This window comes from Myodes glareolus, chromosome 5 (genome assembly GCF_982192425.1).
Source record: "Myodes glareolus chromosome 5, mMyoGla1.1, whole genome shotgun sequence".
Classification (NCBI taxonomy): domain Eukaryota; kingdom Metazoa; phylum Chordata; class Mammalia; order Rodentia; family Cricetidae; genus Myodes; species Myodes glareolus.
The window spans coordinates 11,891,502-11,911,730 of NC_142030.1; the positions used below are offsets into that span (position 1 = coordinate 11,891,502).

Sequence of the window (20,229 nt, forward strand, 5' to 3'; positions counted from 1 at the left end):
GATGGTGCAGAGAGGCAGAGTGACGAACCGGGTGACGCAGAGGGTCGTTTGTGAACCGAAGTCGGCGATTGGGCGAGGCGGAAGGTGCCAGTGGCGGTTGCCAAGGCAGCAGCAGTTCGGGAGGGACGCCACGGCCTCCTCCAAGGCACGGCGCAGCCTGCTCTGAGCGCCTGCTGACGTGTCGCTCGCCGCCGCCCGCCGCCCGGGCGCCTCCCCCGGCACCGCCTGCTCCTGCCCCGCCCCCGGCACCGCCCGCCGGCGGCCTCCGCGTCACCCGCGCCCGCGGTGCCCACAACATGGCTGCGGCGCCGGGGCTGCTCCCCTGGCTGCTCTTGCTCGGACCGCTTTGGTGGGTCCCGGGCCAGCCGGATCCCAGCCCCGGCCGGCGCTTCTCGGACCTCAAAGTGTGCGCGGACGAGGAGTGCAGCAGTGAGTGTGGGGTGGCTGGGCGGGAGGCGCTTTCCCGGGTGGCGGCGACGGCCGAGCGGGTCGGAGTCCCGCAGCTCGCACCTAGCCTAGGGGGTCTCAGGCCCACGAACCCATGCCGGGACGCTCTGCTCGGCGATGGCCCTGGTGGCCCTTGCGTGGGGGCTGCGCCTGCCACTTGTTGCCGGGTTTTGCTCTGTGCTGCTCTGACCAGGCTGCGGGGCGCCTCATCCCCAACCGGGTTTCCTGGGGTCAGCTCACTGCTTCCCGGTCCCCGATCTCCACCTGGGCTCCCCGAGTGATGGGGTGGTGAGCCCCCGCATCCTGGGCGCCCCATTCTGCAGGCAAGAGCGTCCCTACACCGGCCCGGGGACCTGATTCCACGTAAGACCGAGACCCACGCGCTTAGGGACCTGGGGCGCAATCCTAGTGGCTGATTGATGGCGGGGCTCCTCCAGAAGGCACCCCGGTGTTGCCTCTTCTACCTCTTGGCTGCTTTGGGACCAACTCGCATCACCTTTGGAACCGGAGGAACTGGGGTTTAGGTTTGGGATGAACCCAAGGCCAAGAACGCAGTGTATTCCGAGGTCTCCCTGGTTCTCTGCCTCAGTCATGTCTCTCTTTTGCACAGAAGCTTCTTGCCAGTGCTAAGTAGGGCTGTGGGAAGGTCAAAATTTTTTGCTCTTAAAGAGGCCAGGAAGCTGCACCTGTCACCACCTAAGAGCTGCAGCCTTCTCTATGCGCAGTCGTGCCCTGGTCCTGGGTAGGAGGTGGGCCACAGGGAAGGTTAGAATTAGAAGAGAGCTATTGCTGTAATGGTGAAAAATAAATATCCAAGAGTCTCAGGAGTCAGTCCAGCTTTTTCCTTAGTCCCTTTTGTTGCTGGGACCCAGTCCTGTCCAGAATAATTCACAAGGTTTCCAGGTTGGTCTCCAACAACTGTGTAACTATGTCCTTCATAAATCACAAGCAGTACGTATAGAATATGATTCCTCCTAAAAGACTAAGATTACATGTTAGCCATTTATGCTTTAATTGGTTTTACGAAAAAAAACAAATTTCATCATTTGAATGGTTTGCACCAATATCACTAAAGACAAAGAAAGAGGATACTTGTAATTTATATCACCTAGATTCTAGGTGCTAGAGGTATCCCTGGGCCAATGTAAATAAACACTGCAAATAAAATAAAGGTGGACCCACCATTATGAATTTTCCCTTTCATTTTTCTATTAACAAATCAGTTATCGCCATTTTGCTGTTGAATATTGCCCCGTGTTTTCTGTTCTTTGCTGTCAAACATTGTCTCACCTGAGTCCCTCAAAACTCGAGAGGACAGTATCACTGGTGCTGCTTCAGAAAGAACTGAGACTTGTGGCTGGAGAGGTCCGGGCTGTAATATAACTTGAGAAGTGGCCCATGTCCAAACAAATGTAACCAAACACAAGAGGTAATGATAGAAGAAGCAGAGCCCAGGCCTGTGCTGCCTGGTAGGAAGTGCTTCATGGTGGGACTGTGTCAGGTGTCACGAAAGGTGTGATGCAGTGTGCATGCCATTCATAGATAATAAGCAACATATAAAGACAGAGGCTGTCCTTGATATATTACTATACATCCCCAAGAGTCTAAGGAGGAAACCAGAAACAGTGCCTTCCTTTTCCAATTTGAGAAGAATCTCAGCCTTAGGTTCCTTCAGTCCGACATCTTGCTCAGTCCCATCTGAAACAGGATGTTGCTATATGTGAAAATGGTCTTATTTTAGCTTCACAAACCAAGTTGCACCCTCCAGATCTGTATGCTTGTCCCTTGAATATGTATTTTTTTAAGCATGTTTGTGTACTATTGCTAATTGGCTTTTAGACAAAGTGCAATTTCCATCACTTTCATGTCTCTGCCTTTTAATGCACAGTTAATTTCATTTGACAAGATACTGCTTCTGGGCTGGAGAGATGCCTAAGGGGTTGAGCACTGGCCGTTCTTTCAGAAGACCCTGGTTCAATTCCCAGCACCCACATGGCAGCTCACAAATGTCTGTAACTCCAGTTCTAGGGGCTCCAACAGCCTCACACAGACATACATGCAAGCAAAATACCAGTGCGCATAAAAGTAAATGAATCTTAAAAAACATACTGCGTCTATTGGTGTGATTGAAGTTCTGTATTTATGTTTGTTTATTTGAGGCAGGGTCTCACTATGTAGCCCTGGTTGGCCTGGAACTCGCAGAGATCTGCCTGACTCTTCCTCTTCAGGGCTGGGATTAAATGCATCTGCCACCATGCCTGACCATAGTTCTGCATTTTAAGTGAGAGAAAAACTTCTGACCTAGTCTCATAGTTTTGTCTGGCCCCTGACAAATGAGATATCCATCTTGGATTTTGTTTTTAGGAAAAATTGTTTTGAAAGCTTTTTTAGATTTGCTAGTGTGTGTGTGTGTGTGTGCGCGCGCGCGCACGCAAAACTGGGGAACCGAACCTAGGACCTGTCTATAGTCTATACAATGCAAACGTTCTACTATTGAGCTACATCTTCGGGCCTCTTTATACTAAGTTACCTAGGCTGGGCATTGAACTCCCTCTCTTCCTCAGTCAGGCCTTGAGTTTATGATCCTCCTACCTCAGCCTCCCGAATACTGGAATTACAGGTCAACACTACCAGGCCTGGCTAGAAACCTTCTTAATGCTGACACATCAACGTTATTTGCTCAGAAAACACTGCCTTGTGATTGATTGGATTCCTGATAGTGTGTGATAATGCACCTTCCTGTTAATTCATCCAGACACTGTGCAGAGACAACTTAGCCACAAATGAAACGGACAGTTGTTTACTGCTGCACAGGGGCCGTTGCAGCCTTTTGCAGGTAGTGCCTGTTAGTGGTTGGTTTGAGTTAATTGACCCCTTGAGGGTTCCTAGGCGTTCTTTCTGGCTCCCTGCTATCCCCACAGTTAGCTATGTTTAAACCAGTCAGCACCTGCACCTGCATTTACACATCCACAAAATGAGGCCTTTTATGATGATGAAACGGCAGAAGGGGATGGGGGGGGGGGCGCTAGAAGATTAGAGAGGGAAACAAAGAGTTGACCTGAGAGCAGCGGTCTGTGGTGTCCGATGCGTTGTCTTTGGTTTCTCAGACAACCAGAGAGAAAAGTAGAAACATTCCCTCATCTGATTATAGCAGGTGATGGGACTTAGAGCCGTGAGGCTCTAGGGATTTCAGACTCCTGGAAAATGTGAATTGAAATCCATTCCAGCAGAGTACTGGGAAGGCTTGATTGTTGTCTGCAATGGGATTCGTGTATTTCCCGAAAACTCTCTAAGAGCTGATAAGGCTTGCCTCACACACACAAACCCCGGCTTTGAGATCCAGCATGTGCCAGCAGCAATCCCAGTGAAGAGAGGTGAAGGCAGGAGGATCAGGAGTTCTGGGCCATCCTTGGCTCCCAAAAAAGTGTAAGGCCAGCTTGGAATACAAGCAATCCTGTATTTTTTTTTTTTATTGTGTATGGAAGGCTGTGGGAAGTCAAATCCTAATGTTGTCTTGTTTTGTTCTTTTTTTTCTGAACACAGTGTTAATGTACCGCGCTGAAGCCCTCGGAGACTTCACAGGCCCTGACTGTCGTTTTGTGAACTTTAAGAAAGGCGACCATGTGCATGTTTACTACAAACTTGCAGGGGGATCCCCGGAAGTTTGGGCTGGGAGTGTAAGTAGAACCATGAAAACCTTTATTTCCTTATTTTTGTTGAGGTTTGTAGTACTGCAGATTTAAATGCTGTTGATATTGTCTTTCCTAGACTGTAAACAGAAGGCAGCCCTATGGTCCTAGCAAGCCTCAGGCCTGGCACACAGTAGGGGCGAGACAGCCCTATGGTGAGACAGCCCTATAGTCCTAGAAGGCCTCAGACCTGAAACACAATAGCAGCAGACAGAGGTTGCTGAAGCAGAACTGAACTGGTTCTGGCTGTTACCCCACAGTTATACACGAAGCTGTACATATAATTCAAGTCAAAATGGCCAAGACCTGAAAATCTTAAAAGTTAATTGCATCAAGAAAGAAGTATTTGTTATCATTAGACTTAATCTTAAAAGCAATATGGAAGATATCACTTAAGGGTTAAAGTTTGTACACCTTGGGCCAGGTGGTGGTGGCGCAAGCCTTTAATCTCAGCCCTTGGGAGGCAGAGGCAGGAGGATCTTTATGAGTTTAAGGCCAGCCTGGCCTTTAAGAGCTAGTTCCAGGACAGGCTCCAAAGCTACAGAAAATCCCTTTCTCCAAAAACCAAAAAAAGAAAAAAGAAAAAAAAAAGAAAAAAAAAGTTTGTATGCCTTTTCCCTGTTTAAAAAAAAAAATCTTTCAAAATGTTGAAACAGGGTTAGGGAGATAGCTCAGCCAAGATCTGAGTCTGATCCCCAGAACCTACATTAAAAAGCCAAGCTTTTTGTGGGTGAGCTTTTAATGCCGCATCTGGGAGGTGCTGGACAGGTAGACCAGTAGGATGCCGAGGCTGCCCAACTTCACCTACTTGGAGAGTGAAAAATGCAAGGTGAAATGTGAGGGAGGGAGAGGCAAACAGACCTCTGTAATTTTAATGCCAGCTTGGTCTACATAGCCTGTTCCAGGCCAGCCTGGCCTATATAATGAAACCCTATCTCAAGACACAAACAAAAACCAAACCAAACCAAACTATAAGGTAGACAGCACTTGAGGAATGACAGTGAGTTTGTCCTCTGGCCTTCACACATATGCATCCCCATACATACTCAACTGTATGTGCGCTCGCGTGTGCACGCATGCACACACACATTGTACATATATAAACATGTACATACATGAACATAGACATATGCACATGTAGGCAGGCGCACACACAAAAGGAGAAATACTGTGCTCACTGTGGGTCTTCTTGTTTAGTTTGTAGCTTCTGAGGTATCTTTTTCTAGTTCTGCTTTGTGCCTAGAAGTTTCCCCTGGGATTCTGTTCCCGACATTCTTTGGGCCTCTTGGTATCAGACACGGCAGACAATGACCGAATCTGTCATGCTCTCGTATGTTTTAAGGAGACTCTCCAGCAGTGACTTGGCTGAGAAGCATGGGAGCTGCTTTTCCCTTTGAAGAGGGCTGATCCATGGAAGGCTGTTGACTAAAAGGCCTGTGATGTTCCGTGGGATTGTTCCGCCTTAGAAACAGCTCTACTCCCAACCGTGGAAAGTGTTTACTCTTGATCAAACACCAAATAACCAACACAGAATAAGGTTCTAGTAGCCCCCTAGGGAGAATTTTTTTTTCAGCTTCCTATGGGTGATTTTTTAAAGTATGGAGTGGTGGGGCATAGCCTTTTTATTTAGACAGCCTCCCAGCGGCATCACGGACATGAGGGAGAGTCTGTGCTGTTTTCTTGTGTCTCCCTAATGGGTGTCTTGATAGGCTTGACTCTGGAGCTGCTCCCCATATACCTATGCTCCATTTGTTTACACGGTAGTTACGAGATCCTTCTACCTTCCCCACCTCTGGGCTTTTGGATAGATCAGCCCGTTAGCATTTGCACCTCTAGATAGATGCTTCCTTCTGCATCACTGCTCTCACTCTGCTTTTTTTTTTTCTTTACTGGCAGGCTCTCGGGTATCCAGGCTAGCCTTAAGCTTCTGATTCTCCTGCCTCTGCCTCCTCAGTGCTGTTGTGCTGTGTAATGCTTCAGATTAAACCAAGACTTTCTACATGATAGGCAAGGAGTCTACAGCCCAAGTCCCCACCTTACCCCCTTAAGAAACCCTGCTTCAGCATCCAGCCTGGTAATCTTGGCTGATAGATGTGTGTTGGGGTGGGACTCTGTTTGCCCTGCTCCTGTGACGTCATTTTACTGCTTCACTCGCCAGCCAGCTGGTGTCTCAGCTCACTATAAAGTCAGAAACCACGTGTCTTCTCTGCCTTTTTTTTGAGTATCCCCTTACAGGATACTATAGTGCTTAATTACATTTGCTCTCACAGTAGCTCAGGCAGAACCGACCCTCGTGAGGCAGAGTCTGTGTTCCCCACCCCCAAATCAAATCAGCAGTACTTTGGCAGGGACGGTACGCAGAAGCAAAATTAGACATAGGAATTACTTCTGTGAGAGCCTGTGATTCCACGAGACAGTAGATTCCAGGAGAGGGAAGCACCCGCATCTGATGGTGGAGCTTTATGTAAGCTGTAGCCTCAGTTGACAGATCAAGAAGGGACTTCCCCTTCCTTTTCACACATCTCTGACTCCTTCTCTTTTCTAGCCCAGCCTCTATAGCATTTGAGTCCTGCAGATAGGCAGCATGTATTTCTGCTCCCTCCCTTCTCATTTCATGAACCTCAACATTTGTAGAATTAGCTAATCTCCCTCGTCTTCAGAATGACTCGTTTTCATGTCTTAATTCCCATCTGACAGTCTCTTTTTGTTTCCTAGAGTTTCAGGGTTTCTGCCAGTCTTGTACTTTTAATGCTCCAGGTCTTATCTAATCTTTGGGGCTTTATTCTATTACTAACATGGCCTCCAGATGGTCTCCAGATAAACCAAGAACACCGGCAAATGGCGATATTTTAGACCCAGTGATAAGGTGGCTTTTCTTCTTCTCATGCCCCTGACTGGCCTATCAGTCCGTCTATCAGTCTGCTTTATTGGCTGGGAACAGGTCTTTGCTTCCTTTCGGGCTGTGGCTAGAGAAGGAGACTTCTCAGGTGGAGCTTTTATTCACTGTCGGCACACTTTATACATCTTAGTTATGTGCACTGGGAAAGACTGGGGTCATTTTTTGTAGATTCATTTCACATGAAACTGAAGCCTGAGAGGTAGGTAAGGATGCATTACATCATAATTTTATTTAATTCCCCCAGATACTTCTAAATACTGTTCTTGGAGAAAGCTACCATAGTATTTGGTATCAAGTGATATTGTTTGTTGTGGCGGTATACGTTTCAGAAGTCTCGTTTTCTTCTGCCTATTCCCATGGCTGCTGTGAACTGACTTAAGGGAGATTTGTAAGAAGCGGTTCATGAGCAATGCTATCAGGTGCTCATGTAAATTCTTGCCAGAGATCACTTGGAACCCTGTTTCTAGTTAGCTTTGGTTTGCCAAGTGTTGGCCATACAGTTTTCAGGAAGCTTCTCTTATATAGATCTCTAGCTACTTCTAACTGTAATGCTATGTGCTGATATATATTAAAAAAAAAAAAAACATGTCCACGGCTTGGAGAACTGTTGGTTTAATAATATTAATTTTCATTGGCACAATCATTGCAGGGTAATTTTAGCTCCTTTTTGTCTATATATTTCCTGTCACTCCTAGAACTCCCTCCTTTGATTTCTTATATAGAACTTAATTGGTATTTGTCCCTTCTGTCCATTTTTTTTTTCACACAGGTTGGGCAAATCTTTGGATATTTTCCAAAGGATTTGATCAAAGTTCTTCACAAATACACGGAAAAGGAGCTACATGTTCCAGCAGATGTAAGTTGTTCTCAGTTACAGATTGGTTTATATGTTCTTTGTAATCGATTAAAATTTTGGTGGTATTGGTAGTGCCAGCTGAAGACAGTTTTAGGCAAGACATTGCATTTCCCCTTACAGCTCTTAAAAGGTGCAGTGAACTCTTTGGAAAGTCAGCAAATGTGTTTTGGATGGGGAAAAAACAACCCGATGTTTGTGTATCAGATTTTCATTTGGAATCAGACTAAATGAGAGAGAAAAACATTTAAAAAGCATTTGGAGGAGTTATGCATTCTGATAATTGTTCAGTGTGTTAAGGTTGATGTTCTTATACGAGACTATAGACTGATAAGCAGGGCTTTTTCTGGTTTTTTTTCTGTTTTTTTGTTTTTTTTTTTTGCATGTGGAATTTAAGAACTTAATACATTAGCCAAGTGTAATGATACTCAATTACTCACTTATAATTCTAGTATTTGGGAGGTAGAGAGAGATTGATCAGGAGTTCAAGGCCAGTCTGAACTATTCAAGGCCTCGTCTCAAAAAAACCAAAAAAAAAAAAAAAGAAGAAAAATATTTTTGTACTTAGTTATCAAAGAAGTAAATAATTTTATTTTACACGCAAAAAGAGGTGTCCTGCTTTGAAAATTACTCACTGGGTAATAAACATTTTAAATACATAGAAATCAGGTTCAATTACTCAGACTCTAAATTGCGTGTGGACCTATTCATACTAAGGCTTTTTTCCTGACTCCAGTGATTAAATACTTAAGTCACAGACTGGGAAAAGCACTGCTAAGGATCTAGCTCTCGCTCTACAGAGCGTTCATTCATGGCGCACAGCTTGCAGTGGTCTTGGGTCTAAAATGATTTTTTGTTCTAGAATCCTCATTCCCAGTTATTCCCACTCATCCCCATCACACCCATTTCTTTGGGAATAGTAGTCGCCCGAGTCACTTTGGGCGTCTCTTTCAAGTGGCCGCAGAGCAGGAAGCTGCTGATCGAGGGTAGTTCCTGGGTGGGGTGAGGCTGTAGTCAGTGCTGCAGAGCCATCCCGGGTCTTCACTGTCCTCGAGCTCAGGGAGCGTTATAGCATGGTCCCTGGTGGACTCCTCTTTTGACAAAGGCTGTGCAGGATGGGAGATGCTCATGGGGCCCGAGACCTCACCTGCTCTGAGTTCTCTTTCTCATCATCCTGCTCTTGACATTAAGAAGATGGCGCAGAAGTGTGTGTGATGAGAAAAGGAAGTTATTAGCCCCTCTGCAGTGGCCAGGCCTCGCCAGAGTACTGCGTGCGATTCCTCTGGTACCGGATTGCTTACTTGTGGGAAAAGGAAAGAATGCAGACTTATGAATAGTCTTAAAAGCAGATATCCATCACTGTTGAGAACTCTAACTTACAGAAAGGTTTATCTGCACTGAACCTTGTTTTCAAGTTGTTGTTCCACTAATAATGAAAGTGGAGATCCCCTCTGACACCGTTCTTCATCCCTTTAGAGCAGTGGTTCTCCACCTTCCTAATGCTGCGACCCTTTACAACAGCTCCTCATGCTGTGGTGACCCCCAACTATAAAATTCTTGTCATTGCTGCTTCATAACAGTAATTTTGCTACTGATATGAACTGTGATATAAATATCTGTGTTTTCTGATGGTCTTAGGTGACCCTTGTGAAAGGGTTGGTTGACCCTCAAATGGGTCGTGACCCACAGGTTGAGAAGCACTGCTTTAAATTTTTACTCTCTGTGCACCTATCTGCCATAAGATACATTTTAAATTGGTATTTCTAAGTCCAGGAAAATATGTTCCAAAAATTCATGCAGACTTAGAACACAACAGCCAGTTAATTCTGCCTGTTTCTAGCTGGCTGGGCAGAGAAGTACGGCGTAGGGGACTTAGAGTAGAGATACTGCATGGTGCTGCAGCTCCCCAGACAGTCCGTTACAAGTTGAGCATCCAGGTCATCAGACACAGACATTAGAAATGGGAAAACTCCATCCAGTCTCCCCACTTCCCTCCTCTGTTGTTACGTTAGTTACTTTTCTGATTGCCCTGGGGAAATACTTGGCAAATGCAACTTCAAGAAAGAAGCACTTGTTTTGGCTCACAGTTTGAGGGTAGAGCTCATCACTGCAGGGGAGTCTTGTCTGCAGGAGCGTGAGGCAGCCGCTCATCTTGGTTTTTGTTTTGTTTTTGTTTGTTATTGTTGTTGTTGTTTTTATTTTTTGTTTTTTTGTTTTTTCGAGAAAGTGTTTCTCTGTAGCTTTGGAGCCTCTCCTGGAACTAGCTCTTATAGACCAGGCAAACCTCGAACTCACATAGATCCGCCTGCCTCTGCCTCCCAAGTGCTGGGATTAATGGCGTACACCACCACCATCCAGCAAGGCAGCGCTCATCTTGTATTATGCTCCAGAAGCTAGGAGAGATGAAGTCTGATGTTGATCGCTTCCTTTTTCCGTATACATCCAGGACCTCAGCCCAGGAAACGGTGCTGCCCACATGCAAGGTGTGCTTTCCCTTGACAGTCCGGAAACTCTGACAGCCACGGCCAGAGGCTTGTCTCCTAAGCGGTTATAAACACTGCCAAGCTGACAGTGACACCCGTCAGCAAGTGTTCAGAACAAACTGAGAAACACAGAGTCGCGCAGAAGGAGGATAACATTCTCCGTTTGTTTACTCACTGTGCTTTTCAGAGAATATGACACAATTTTTGACAAATGCAGAAATAATTGCAGTGTAGAATAAGACAGATTTACCTCACCAGAACTGGCCAACTGGGAGCCTCCAACTGTCCCCCTAAAACTGACAGCATGGGGGAACAGATTATTTTCCAAACAGAAACCAGGAATGGAGCCAAGCAAGCTCACCAGCCACATGAGTCATTCGTCTCCCGAGGAAGGGAGAATGAAAGTGGCTTCCACCCTGATATCCCCGCACTAGCCCAACCCTGGTTCAAAGATATTCTGGAACCAGGCACAAACTCGGAGTTATCTCTGTCCCATGTATAAGTGCTCTTGGGACACTTGATTATTGAGATACTAATGTTTTTGTTTTTTTCCATACAGGAGACAGATTTTGTCTGCTTCGATGGTGGAAGAGATGATTTTGATAATTATAATGTAGAGGAACTTCTAGGGTTTTTGGAACTGGATGACTCTGTACCGGAAGAGTCTAAGAAAGCTGAAGAAGTTTCTCAGCAGGGAGTGAAATCTCCTGAAGGGGCTCAGGCCACTGAACTTGACCCCCAACCTGAGCCTGAGCTAGCCAAAGCTGACTCAGGGGAACAAGAAGGTGCATTCTCAGAGAGCACTGAGGAGCTGCAGGGACAGTCCCCAGCTCAGGAGAGCCACCCACATGCCACTAGTGCAGCGGATCACGCTCAGGGGGTGCAGTCTTCCTTGGACAATTTTGAGGAAATGCTGCACGATAAACTGAAAGTGTCAGGAAGTGAAAACAGAACCAGCAATAGTTCTCCTGTCCCCACGGAGCAGGAGAAGATAGATGCTTACAAAGTTCTGAAAACAGAAATGACTCTTGACTTGAAAACCAAGTTTGGCTCGACTGCCGACGCGCTGGTGTCTGACGACGAGGCCACCAGACTGGTCACTTCGCTAGAAGACGATTTCGATGAAGAACTGTATGCTGGCTATTACCTAATGGAGAATGAAGAAGAGGAGAATGCGGACAAGTATGATGAGCTACCGTTACTGTCCTTTGCAGATGAAGACGATGAGAGAGTCCCCGGGAAGCCTGTCATGGAGAAATATTCAACAGATAAGGACCCGAGTGAAGAGGATAAAGTTGACCCCACTCTGCCTCCTGGCATCCAAAAGGACAATAAAGATTTATTGACAAGCTTGGGGGATACTTTCTTCTCTATTGTCAAAGGAGGCGAAGGAAAAACAGGTGTGGTGGATTTAGAGCGTTCTAACCCGGTGGAAGACAAGGAGGATGCGCTGGTTTCAGGTAGCCATCAGAGGAAGCCACAGTCAGCAGCTGGCCATGTGGACCCTGAGGATGAAGAAGATGACCTCTTTGTAGAAGACTCCAAAATCAGTGGTGAGAAGAAGTCAGAAACAGAGCTTGTCCTTACAGCAGAAGAGAAGGTAACACAGGAATCCAGGAGAGGTCTGGCACACCAGGAGCCCGAGTCAGAGGTTGCAGAGTCGGACACGGTGGCTGCTTATCAACCCCAAAGTAGCAAGCTTGACCCTCTGCCAGCTGCTGAAAAGGGCAAAGAGTTTACATTAAAAGCTGTCTTTGAAAAAAAAGAAAATGGCCTTAAAGAACCAGTTATCCATATCTCAAAGGAAATGGTTCACGAAGAAGAGACCAGAGACGATATAGAGAGTGACTCGGTACACAGAGCTGTGGGGAGCCCAGAGACGGGAAATCATAGCAAACGTGAATCCTTGGATGCTGCGCCACTTTTAGGAGATAGCCAGTCTGGCGCATCCAAGGACAGAACGGAAGTCTCAGGCGCTTCCGCCAGTGAGCCAAAAGTGGGCCAGCGGGAGGGATTTCAGAATCAACCTAGATTCCCCTCTCCAGAGGAAACTGGTCTTTCGAGAGAACTGGGGGGGAAAGTTCCTACTCTGGGAAGAGATGAAGCTGTTGGAGAGGGCAGAGAAGACCCTGCAGCTGTGGAACCACCTCACCCCCAGGTCATACAGGGGACACAGGAGGCCGATAGCCCGGAAGTGCCCAGAGTCCAAACCCAAAGGTCGGAAGCAGAGGAGGACGACGATCCCCCTGAGGAGCTACTGGAGGATGAAAATGCTGTCAGTGCACGGCAGTCTAAAGAAAAGCACCCCAGCATTCACCACAGGAGGTCAGATATGAACTCTGAAGTTTTTGAAAAAGTAATTGTAGGAACCCTTAATCTTGACACTGAAGAAAGCAAACAAGCACCTAATATGATTTTGGAGGTTGGAAAAAACAGTGAAATTACATCGGAAGAGGCAGATGGTATGGGCGAGAACTCAGGCAGTGGGGTGGTGGGCCAGGAAGAAAGCCACCTGGCAGACGTGAAAGCTCAGGGGCCATCTGAAGCCCACAGCCCTCATGAGAAGATGGCAGCTCACACTCCAGGCTTTTGGGAAGCCATTCAGAGTCAGGATCCAAATGACCTACAAAACGACAACCCCAAGGAGCTAGTCAACACCTTGGGGCTTGTGGAGATTCCTGGGGGAGAAGAAATCTCAGAGGGGGAGCCTGAGGATCCTGAGGCGCTTGGAGGCTCAGAAAGCCAGGGGCCTGATGCTGAAGACCTTGGGGATGGCCCGCCCCAACAAGCTACACCTGAAATTCCTGACATAGTGCTCAAGAGCATACGGGAAGACCTGCCCATCATCAACAGCTTCTTCAAGGACCAGAAGTCCCTGTATCGCTTCCTGAAGTACTTTGATGTCCACGAGCTGGAGGGCATGCTACAAGATATGTCCATAAGGCTGAAGTCAGCACAGCGGGACAGTCTGCCCTACAACGCCGAAAAAGTCCTAGATAAAGTCTTCCGTGCCGCCGAGTCACGAATTCTAAGTGTGGCAGAGAATATGCTCGATACTCGAGAGAACAAAAATAGAGATCTGGGGACACAAGAGAACAGCCTGTTAGAAGAAGCTGCGGTGCTGGATGACGTCCAGGACCTGATCTACTTTGTCAGGTACCAACACTCCGGAGTGGAGACGGCCCCACTGGTCACACCTCCACCTCAGCAGGAAGGTGGCGCTGGACCAGTAGAAGGTAAAGGACCTGCCTATGACCCTGTGGAGTTAGGCTGGGGAAGCAGGAGCAGGGTGGTGGGGGTATACTGAAGTGCTCCATTTCCTGTGTGTAAAATTCTAGTCACACTTCCTGTGTGTGTAAAGGAGAGGGTCTAGACCTACAAGGCTTCCCCTTCCAGCTTCCTTTCAGACTGACCATGAATGCAGATGGTCTCACATTCCTCATATTTTTTTTTTCCGCTTCCATGGGAGAGCTGAAATTGGTTTTCATTTCCAAAAGGAAACTTTATAAAACTCTTAAATATATAACCAAGAAAATAATTCACAAAGTAAAACTCTCAACAAAGTATAGCTTTCATGGAAGGTTATAAAAGGGCTTTATTTAACACAGGTTCTTCATACAGCTATTTGTTAACACTGATGCATCTTTGTTCTTCCAGACAGATAAGTTTCAGCTTTCATGATATATCTATGTGATTTTATGTATCTATCTAAACCCTGAGATCCAGAAATGAGAGGAAATGTGATGTCTGTCTGTCCTTTGGAGACAGACTTATTTCACTTACTATGATGATTTCCGGTTGCATCCATTATCCTGAAAATGATATAATTTATTTTTTATGACAAAAAAGATTCTACCATGTGTATGTCCCACATTTTCTTTCTCTGTCCCTCTGTTGTCGGACACCCAGGTTGTCTCCATAACACAGTAGTTGTGACTAGGGTGATAGCAAGCATTGATCTGCAGTGTTTCTCCTGGTTACGTCATCTTGGAGTTCATTGGGTGAATACTCAGGAGTAGTGTAGCTGGTTCCTATGGTAGATTTGCTTTTAGTTTTTGGATTGCCACAGTAGCTGGATTAGTTTGCATACCTGCCGGCAACAAATGCAGGTTCATGTTTGCCACACTCTCACCAGCATTTGTTTTAATGACCACAGTTCTGACTGGGGTGAGGTAGATGCTCAGTGTAGTTTCATTTCTTTGGTGGCTGGTGAGGCTGGACATGTGGTTACTATCTAGCCTTCTGAGTTCTTTGTATAGTCTAGGTTGAATGTGTAGGGAGCAAATTTCTTCCTATTCTGTCATACTCCTTTACTTGATTGCTTCCTTTGCTGAGCAGAAGCTGTTTAATTTCATGAAATCCCATTTTCCACTTGTTGGCCTTATTTCCTGAGTGACTGGAATCCTTTTCAGAGCCCTTGCTATGCATGCATCTTGGACAGTTTCCTAACAATAACTCTGTTTTACTCAGGGATTGGCTAAAGCAGCTCGTTAACTGGATGCCTTGCGTGAGTTCCTTCACTCTGCGTGATTTTTATTTTTTGTGGGTGTCCTGCTGTTTCCTGCTTCTTAGGGACAGTGACTTACTCCACTTGTGCTTCACTGGGCCCCGGCTTCTTGTGTTAGGTTAATCAAGGCCGTAACGAGGTCGAGGGGCTTTCTAACAGCAATGGACAAATAGAAGCATGTATTTGTTGAACTGACCCCAGGATACCCTGCCATCAGCTCCTGATTCCTGGCTACACATTATGGTCTGGGTATCCATGCTTTGCAAACAGAAGTTGCTGTATTGTAGGCAAATGTAGTGGGCATAGAGTTACAGGAACATCTGTTTTCCCAGAGGTGCTAATTTTTCTGAGACCTGGGAGAAGTGAGCATTTTTTAAAAATGAAAGCTTTTGCTTAAGGATGGAAAATTCAGGTTGGAGATATGACTCTGCAGTTAAAAGCACTGGCTGCTCTGGCGGAGGAGCTGCATTCTGTTTTCAGCACCCACATGACAGCTCACAACCATTGTGCCTCCAGTTCTAGGGGATATTATGCCTTCTGGCCTCTGTGGGCCCTGCTTATACATGATACACATAGGTACATGCAGACAAAATACCCATACACGTAAAATAAGATAAATCTTCTTTTCAGTTTCTGATGGAAAATACGAGGCTGCAAAGAGGCACTCAGGCTCATAGGGAAGGAAATGGGCCCACTCTTTGTTGCTTAGCAATAGTTTGATAGGATTTGAAAGATACTTTGGCAAGCTACCCACGTGCAGTATGCCCTTATCTATATGAGCTCTGTGAACCCAGCCACCTGTGTATGAAGGAGGTTATGTTCTGTATGTGGTTCCTGTGTTCTGTGCTGGACTGCAATTATCTTCTGCATGTCTATGTGGGCACACGCTGGCTTGCCAAGGCAAATCAATGGAGTCTCTTCCATGAACACGTTTCTGGAACACCGTGGAGTAAAGGCTTCTCTGTAAACCTCCACATCAGTCATTGTTAATCTAGAGGGAAGAAGTTAAAACTCTTGCTTCTTTTTTTACTTGTGCATATGTGAGCCAGGGTGTTGGGCTATGTGAAGAGGACGTATTGGTCAGCTGGGCGAACCAAAATGGCTCTCTGATCAAGCCCTCCCAATGTGTTCTTCTCCAGAGGTGCAGCCACCCCAGCGGGACAACTTCCCACAAGAAAACACAGAAGATCTTAGTGTGCCGCTTCCAGAGGAGCCTGGTCTCTCGGATCAATCCGTGACCAGTGTGCCACTTCTGGAACAGCCTGGTCTCTCAGATCAACCTGTGACCAGTGTGCCGCTTCCAGAACAGCCTGGTCTCTTGGATCAACCCGTGACTGGGCACATGAGTGCCTCAGAGGCGTCACAGAAGTCAAATACTGAGAAAGACATAGATCCAGGTAAAGTTTATAATTTTTCTCTACGAAGTAGACATGTATTGTAAAGAAGGCCTGCTAAGACTTTATTCTCAAATGCAGGAAAGACAGGATAATCCAGGTGAGGATAAGATTTAAAAATCTTCCACAAGTAACAGAAAAGCAAGTGTTCAGATGCATGGAGATTGAAACAGGAAAGAAGCCAGGGGCCATCACTGCAGACCAATGTTTGGCTGTACCCTGCCGCTGTCAATCACCTCAGTGTGAACCTGAGCTCTTGGCCTTCAAAGGCCACACGCTCTAAGGCAGAGCCTTCCTCAGACAACAGCACACGAAGTGCTGGCCCGGGAGAGTAGTCTGTGGGAAGCAAGCCCCAGGAAAAGCTGACGGGCCCCAGCTAAGGGTCTGAACTTCCGGGTCCTGGCTCTTCCTCTTCATCCCCACTCCTCTGAATAGCTACAGCAATTCAGTTGCTATTTAGATTTTTTGCCTCCATAGGGCAAATACAGCTTCTTAAAGATGCTGCGAAGGAGTTCAGATGTCTTTTGAAAATATGCTTTTAGGAAACAGTGCAGGAATGAGAGTCCAGACCAGACTGACGTTTAGAATTGTAAATCTTTGATTTACAGCACACAGGAAATATTGGTGGGCTTGTTTTGAAAATCCTCAGTAATGGTTTCAGTGGTTCTCTAATTGTTGTGTATAGCTCTCTCTTAATTCACTAGGAGCTCTCACGGTGTTATTCTGCCATCCAATACGGTACCATGAGGACGTCCTTACTGGGTTTCTTTTTTGGGAGGAAGTGTTGTTTTTCACAGTCCTGGGGACCATACTCAGGGCTGCCTGCGTGTTAGGCTGGTGTGTTACCACTGTTAGCTCCAGCAGTATTTTGTGAGTGCATGAGCCTGTGTATATGTGAAGCACAGCTGTGTGTTAGTTTGCAGAAGTGAAGGGTTTTGAGTCAGTAGGGTACCATCCCCTGCTCTCCAGCTAATGCACAAAAGGTAGGGAACATCGTATCAGAGAGAAGTCGTGAGCCAAGTGAAGGATGCGTCAGGGGACTCCCGTGCTCCGGAGTATGGCATGATCATGTGTAACATTTTCCAAATTCTTTTTTTTTTTTCTGTTTTGTTTTGTTTTGTTTTTCGAGACAACGTTTCTCTGTGTAGGTTTGGAGCTGTCCTGGAACTTGCTCTTTAGACCAGGCCAGCCTCAAACTCACATAAATCTGCCTACCTCTGCTTCCCAAACCCTGGGATTATAGGCGTGTGCCGCCACTGCCAAGCCCAAATTCTTTTTAATTCAGAAAGGTCCTGTTTACTGAAAAAGAGTCAGGCACCATTGAGATTCACTGCTCTTTTGCTCAACACCTTCAGGACTGGGAAAAGTTGTGCTTGCAGAACTCCGAACAGAATCTTTGCTTTAGATCCTCCCACACGGTGCCCGCTACCTTTCCAGGCAAGTCTTCCCATTGACACAGCATGCACCTCAGGTGCTAGGACACTGAGCCAGCTGGGGGAATGTCACCCATTGTCAGTACTGGATCAATACTGAACGGAGTCTGAAGGTTGGGAGGGACCCCAGAGGGTCCAGTCCTGCCTTTCGCTAACCACTGCTGACTCAAGCTGAAATCCCGCCTGCCTTCCCCTCACCGCCTTGTGCGGCGTCCTCTCAGGTGTAGCTGGGCTTTCCTTCTTTCGCAAAGCCTCCGTGCCAGTTCCCACTCTGCAGGGAATTCTTTCACACCATTCCTGGCATTTACTAGATTTCACGTAGTTGTCACCTGTCCATAAAGGAAATATCAAGTACCCGCTACATGCCAGCTATGCTAAGCCTTGTTGCATTCTATCTGCAAGCCTTTATTTTCTTAATATTTTTATTTAGCGTGTGTATTGCCATGGCACACATGTGGAGAAGACAGCATTCAGGAGACAGATCTCTCCTGCTGTGTGGGTTGCAGAGATCAAACTCAGGTCATTGGGCTTGACTGAATGTGTTTATTGTGTCTGTATGGTTTTGTTTGATGGTGCTGTTTTTTGTTTTGTTTTGTTTTTTTTTTTGGTTTGTTTGTTTTGGTTTTCGTTGGTTGATTGGTTTGGTTTTGTGGGAATCTTTTTGTTTTTTTGAGACAAGGTCTCACTCAGTAGACCAGGCTGGCCTTGAACTCATAGAGATCCTCCTGCCTCTGAGTGCAAGGATTAAAAGCCTGCACCACCCTGCCCAGCAATCCGGCAATTCTGTCTATATGGAGAACATCTGGGGGTTTGTCTTCAGTTTTTGTAAATTTTGGAAGGAGACATGAAGGGTACCCTGGACAGTGAAGATGATTCTATTTTTATTAAGAATCTGATGGATCTGATTAAGATCTTGAAGGCTTTTGCTTTTCTCTGTGTAATTTTCCTTAGGAGACTTGAATATTCTATGTTCAATGACAGATATTTAGAGGACACTTAGCGAATATTTAAATGAAGAGAAACAATTCTTATTCTAAAGCAAAAGAGCAAACAAGGTGTCTTTTGCCTCCTTTTAGGTTTCCTTGTAACCGAAGACTCTCCTGTTGGGGCTGGTGATGCAGAAAAGCTCCTGGAGACAGGGGCAGAGGAGCCAGTGACCGTCCCGCCTCTGGAAAACGCACTTGGTTCTCTGTATTCCTTCATCCTTTATATAAGTAAGATGGTAAGTCCGGCATAGTTTCCTCAGCTAGAATGTTGACCAGTACAGGGGTGTTCTGCAGGGAGATGGTATGGGTGAGGAGTGATACCAGGTCTTAATGCTGGCCAGGCTGGCCTCAAATGCACTAAGCAGCCAAGGCTGACCTTGAACTCTCAATACCCCATTTACCACCTCCAAAGTGTTGATGCCATAGCCATGGGCCGCCACCTTGGCGTCACTTGAGAGAGGAATTTAAAATGTTTTTCTGAACTCTGAACCTCTGAAGGTGATGCCCGAGGAGAGCCGCAGGTGGATGGCTTTAATTAGGAGCTCTTAGTTTAGCATATGAACGTTTACTGCCTGGCAGGCTGGGCAGGCCCACACCTATGAAGCATGGTTGCCTCCTGGGGACCATTTGGTACCTCAGGGAACTGGAGACGCTCATTTGAAACAGAAAATAAGGCTTTTGTCAGGGCTGGTAGAGAAGGAAGAAGGTTAGGAGTGAGCTGGGATATTGTAAGCAGAATCAAAGGGAATCCAAAGTATAGTTTGTTGTTGGATAGAATGGGTGGGAAGGGTGACAGGAGCAACAGGAACAGAGGTGACATGTTCAGAGAAAGGGAGGCATGAAGAGAAGGGGACGTAGGGTAACTAGGGAAGCCGCGGTGTTTGTGGAGGTGTCGGTGTGTGTGTGTCCCTGAGTGCTGTTAAGCTGTCGGTGTCAGAGAGCCTTTGAAGGTTTGAAACAGGGAAGTGGTTTGTCAGATCCGTGTCCTAGAAAGAGCTAGATGGCAAAATGTTTATTCAGGCTAATCGTTCTGAAGAGAGTCAGGATCCAAGGAAGACATTTAGCCATCTCTAATAGCTCAGTTAAGTGTGGAGGGTTGAGCTCCCCCTTGCGGTGTGTGAGGGCATTGGACATTTTTCTTGGTAAATTGGATGATGCTGGAGGCCAAAGTGATGCCAGGACTGCAGAGTGTCACCTTGGTCACAGCAGTCTCCTGTAGGGCCTGTAATTTTGAGGTTTGTGTAATAGCGTTTTGCTGTTGATGTTTCTGTAAACAGGTTTTGAGTCAGGAAGATCTGGCTTCAAATCCCTATTTAAAAGTTTGTGCAAATTACTAAGCCTTGTTTAGTTGAAGTATAATAAGAACTGCAGATCTTTATGGCGTGGGTTCTGGATATGTGTGTATGTTATGTAATGATCAAATCAGGGAATAATCAGGACAGTGATTGTTTCTATGTGTACACAGTTTTTTTTTAAAAAAAGTGTTTTTATATTTATGTATGTATTTATTTAATGCTTGTGAATATGTATGTGGACAG

At 46.2% G+C, this 20,229-nt stretch overlaps 1 protein-coding gene across 4 annotated transcripts in view; it reads left to right on the top strand.

Annotated features, from left to right (window-relative positions):
- The first annotated feature begins 268 nt into the window (after positions 1-268).
- Positions 269-20,229, top strand: part of Mia3 (MIA SH3 domain ER export factor 3) — a 40,568-nt gene continuing 20,607 nt past the window's right edge. For all 4 annotated transcript variants that reach the window (XM_048439527.3, XM_048439522.3, XM_085687589.2 and 1 more), the window contains exons 1-6: positions 269-429; positions 3,991-4,124; positions 7,805-7,891; positions 10,931-13,607; positions 16,018-16,275; positions 18,782-18,927. In XM_048439527.3, coding sequence (XP_048295484.3) covers positions 297-429; positions 3,991-4,124; positions 7,805-7,891; positions 10,931-13,607; positions 16,018-16,275; positions 18,782-18,927 — 3,435 coding nt within the window. In that variant the 5' untranslated portion in view covers positions 269-296. The remainder of the gene's footprint in view (positions 430-3,990; positions 4,125-7,804; positions 7,892-10,930; positions 13,608-16,017; positions 16,276-18,781; positions 18,928-20,229) is intronic.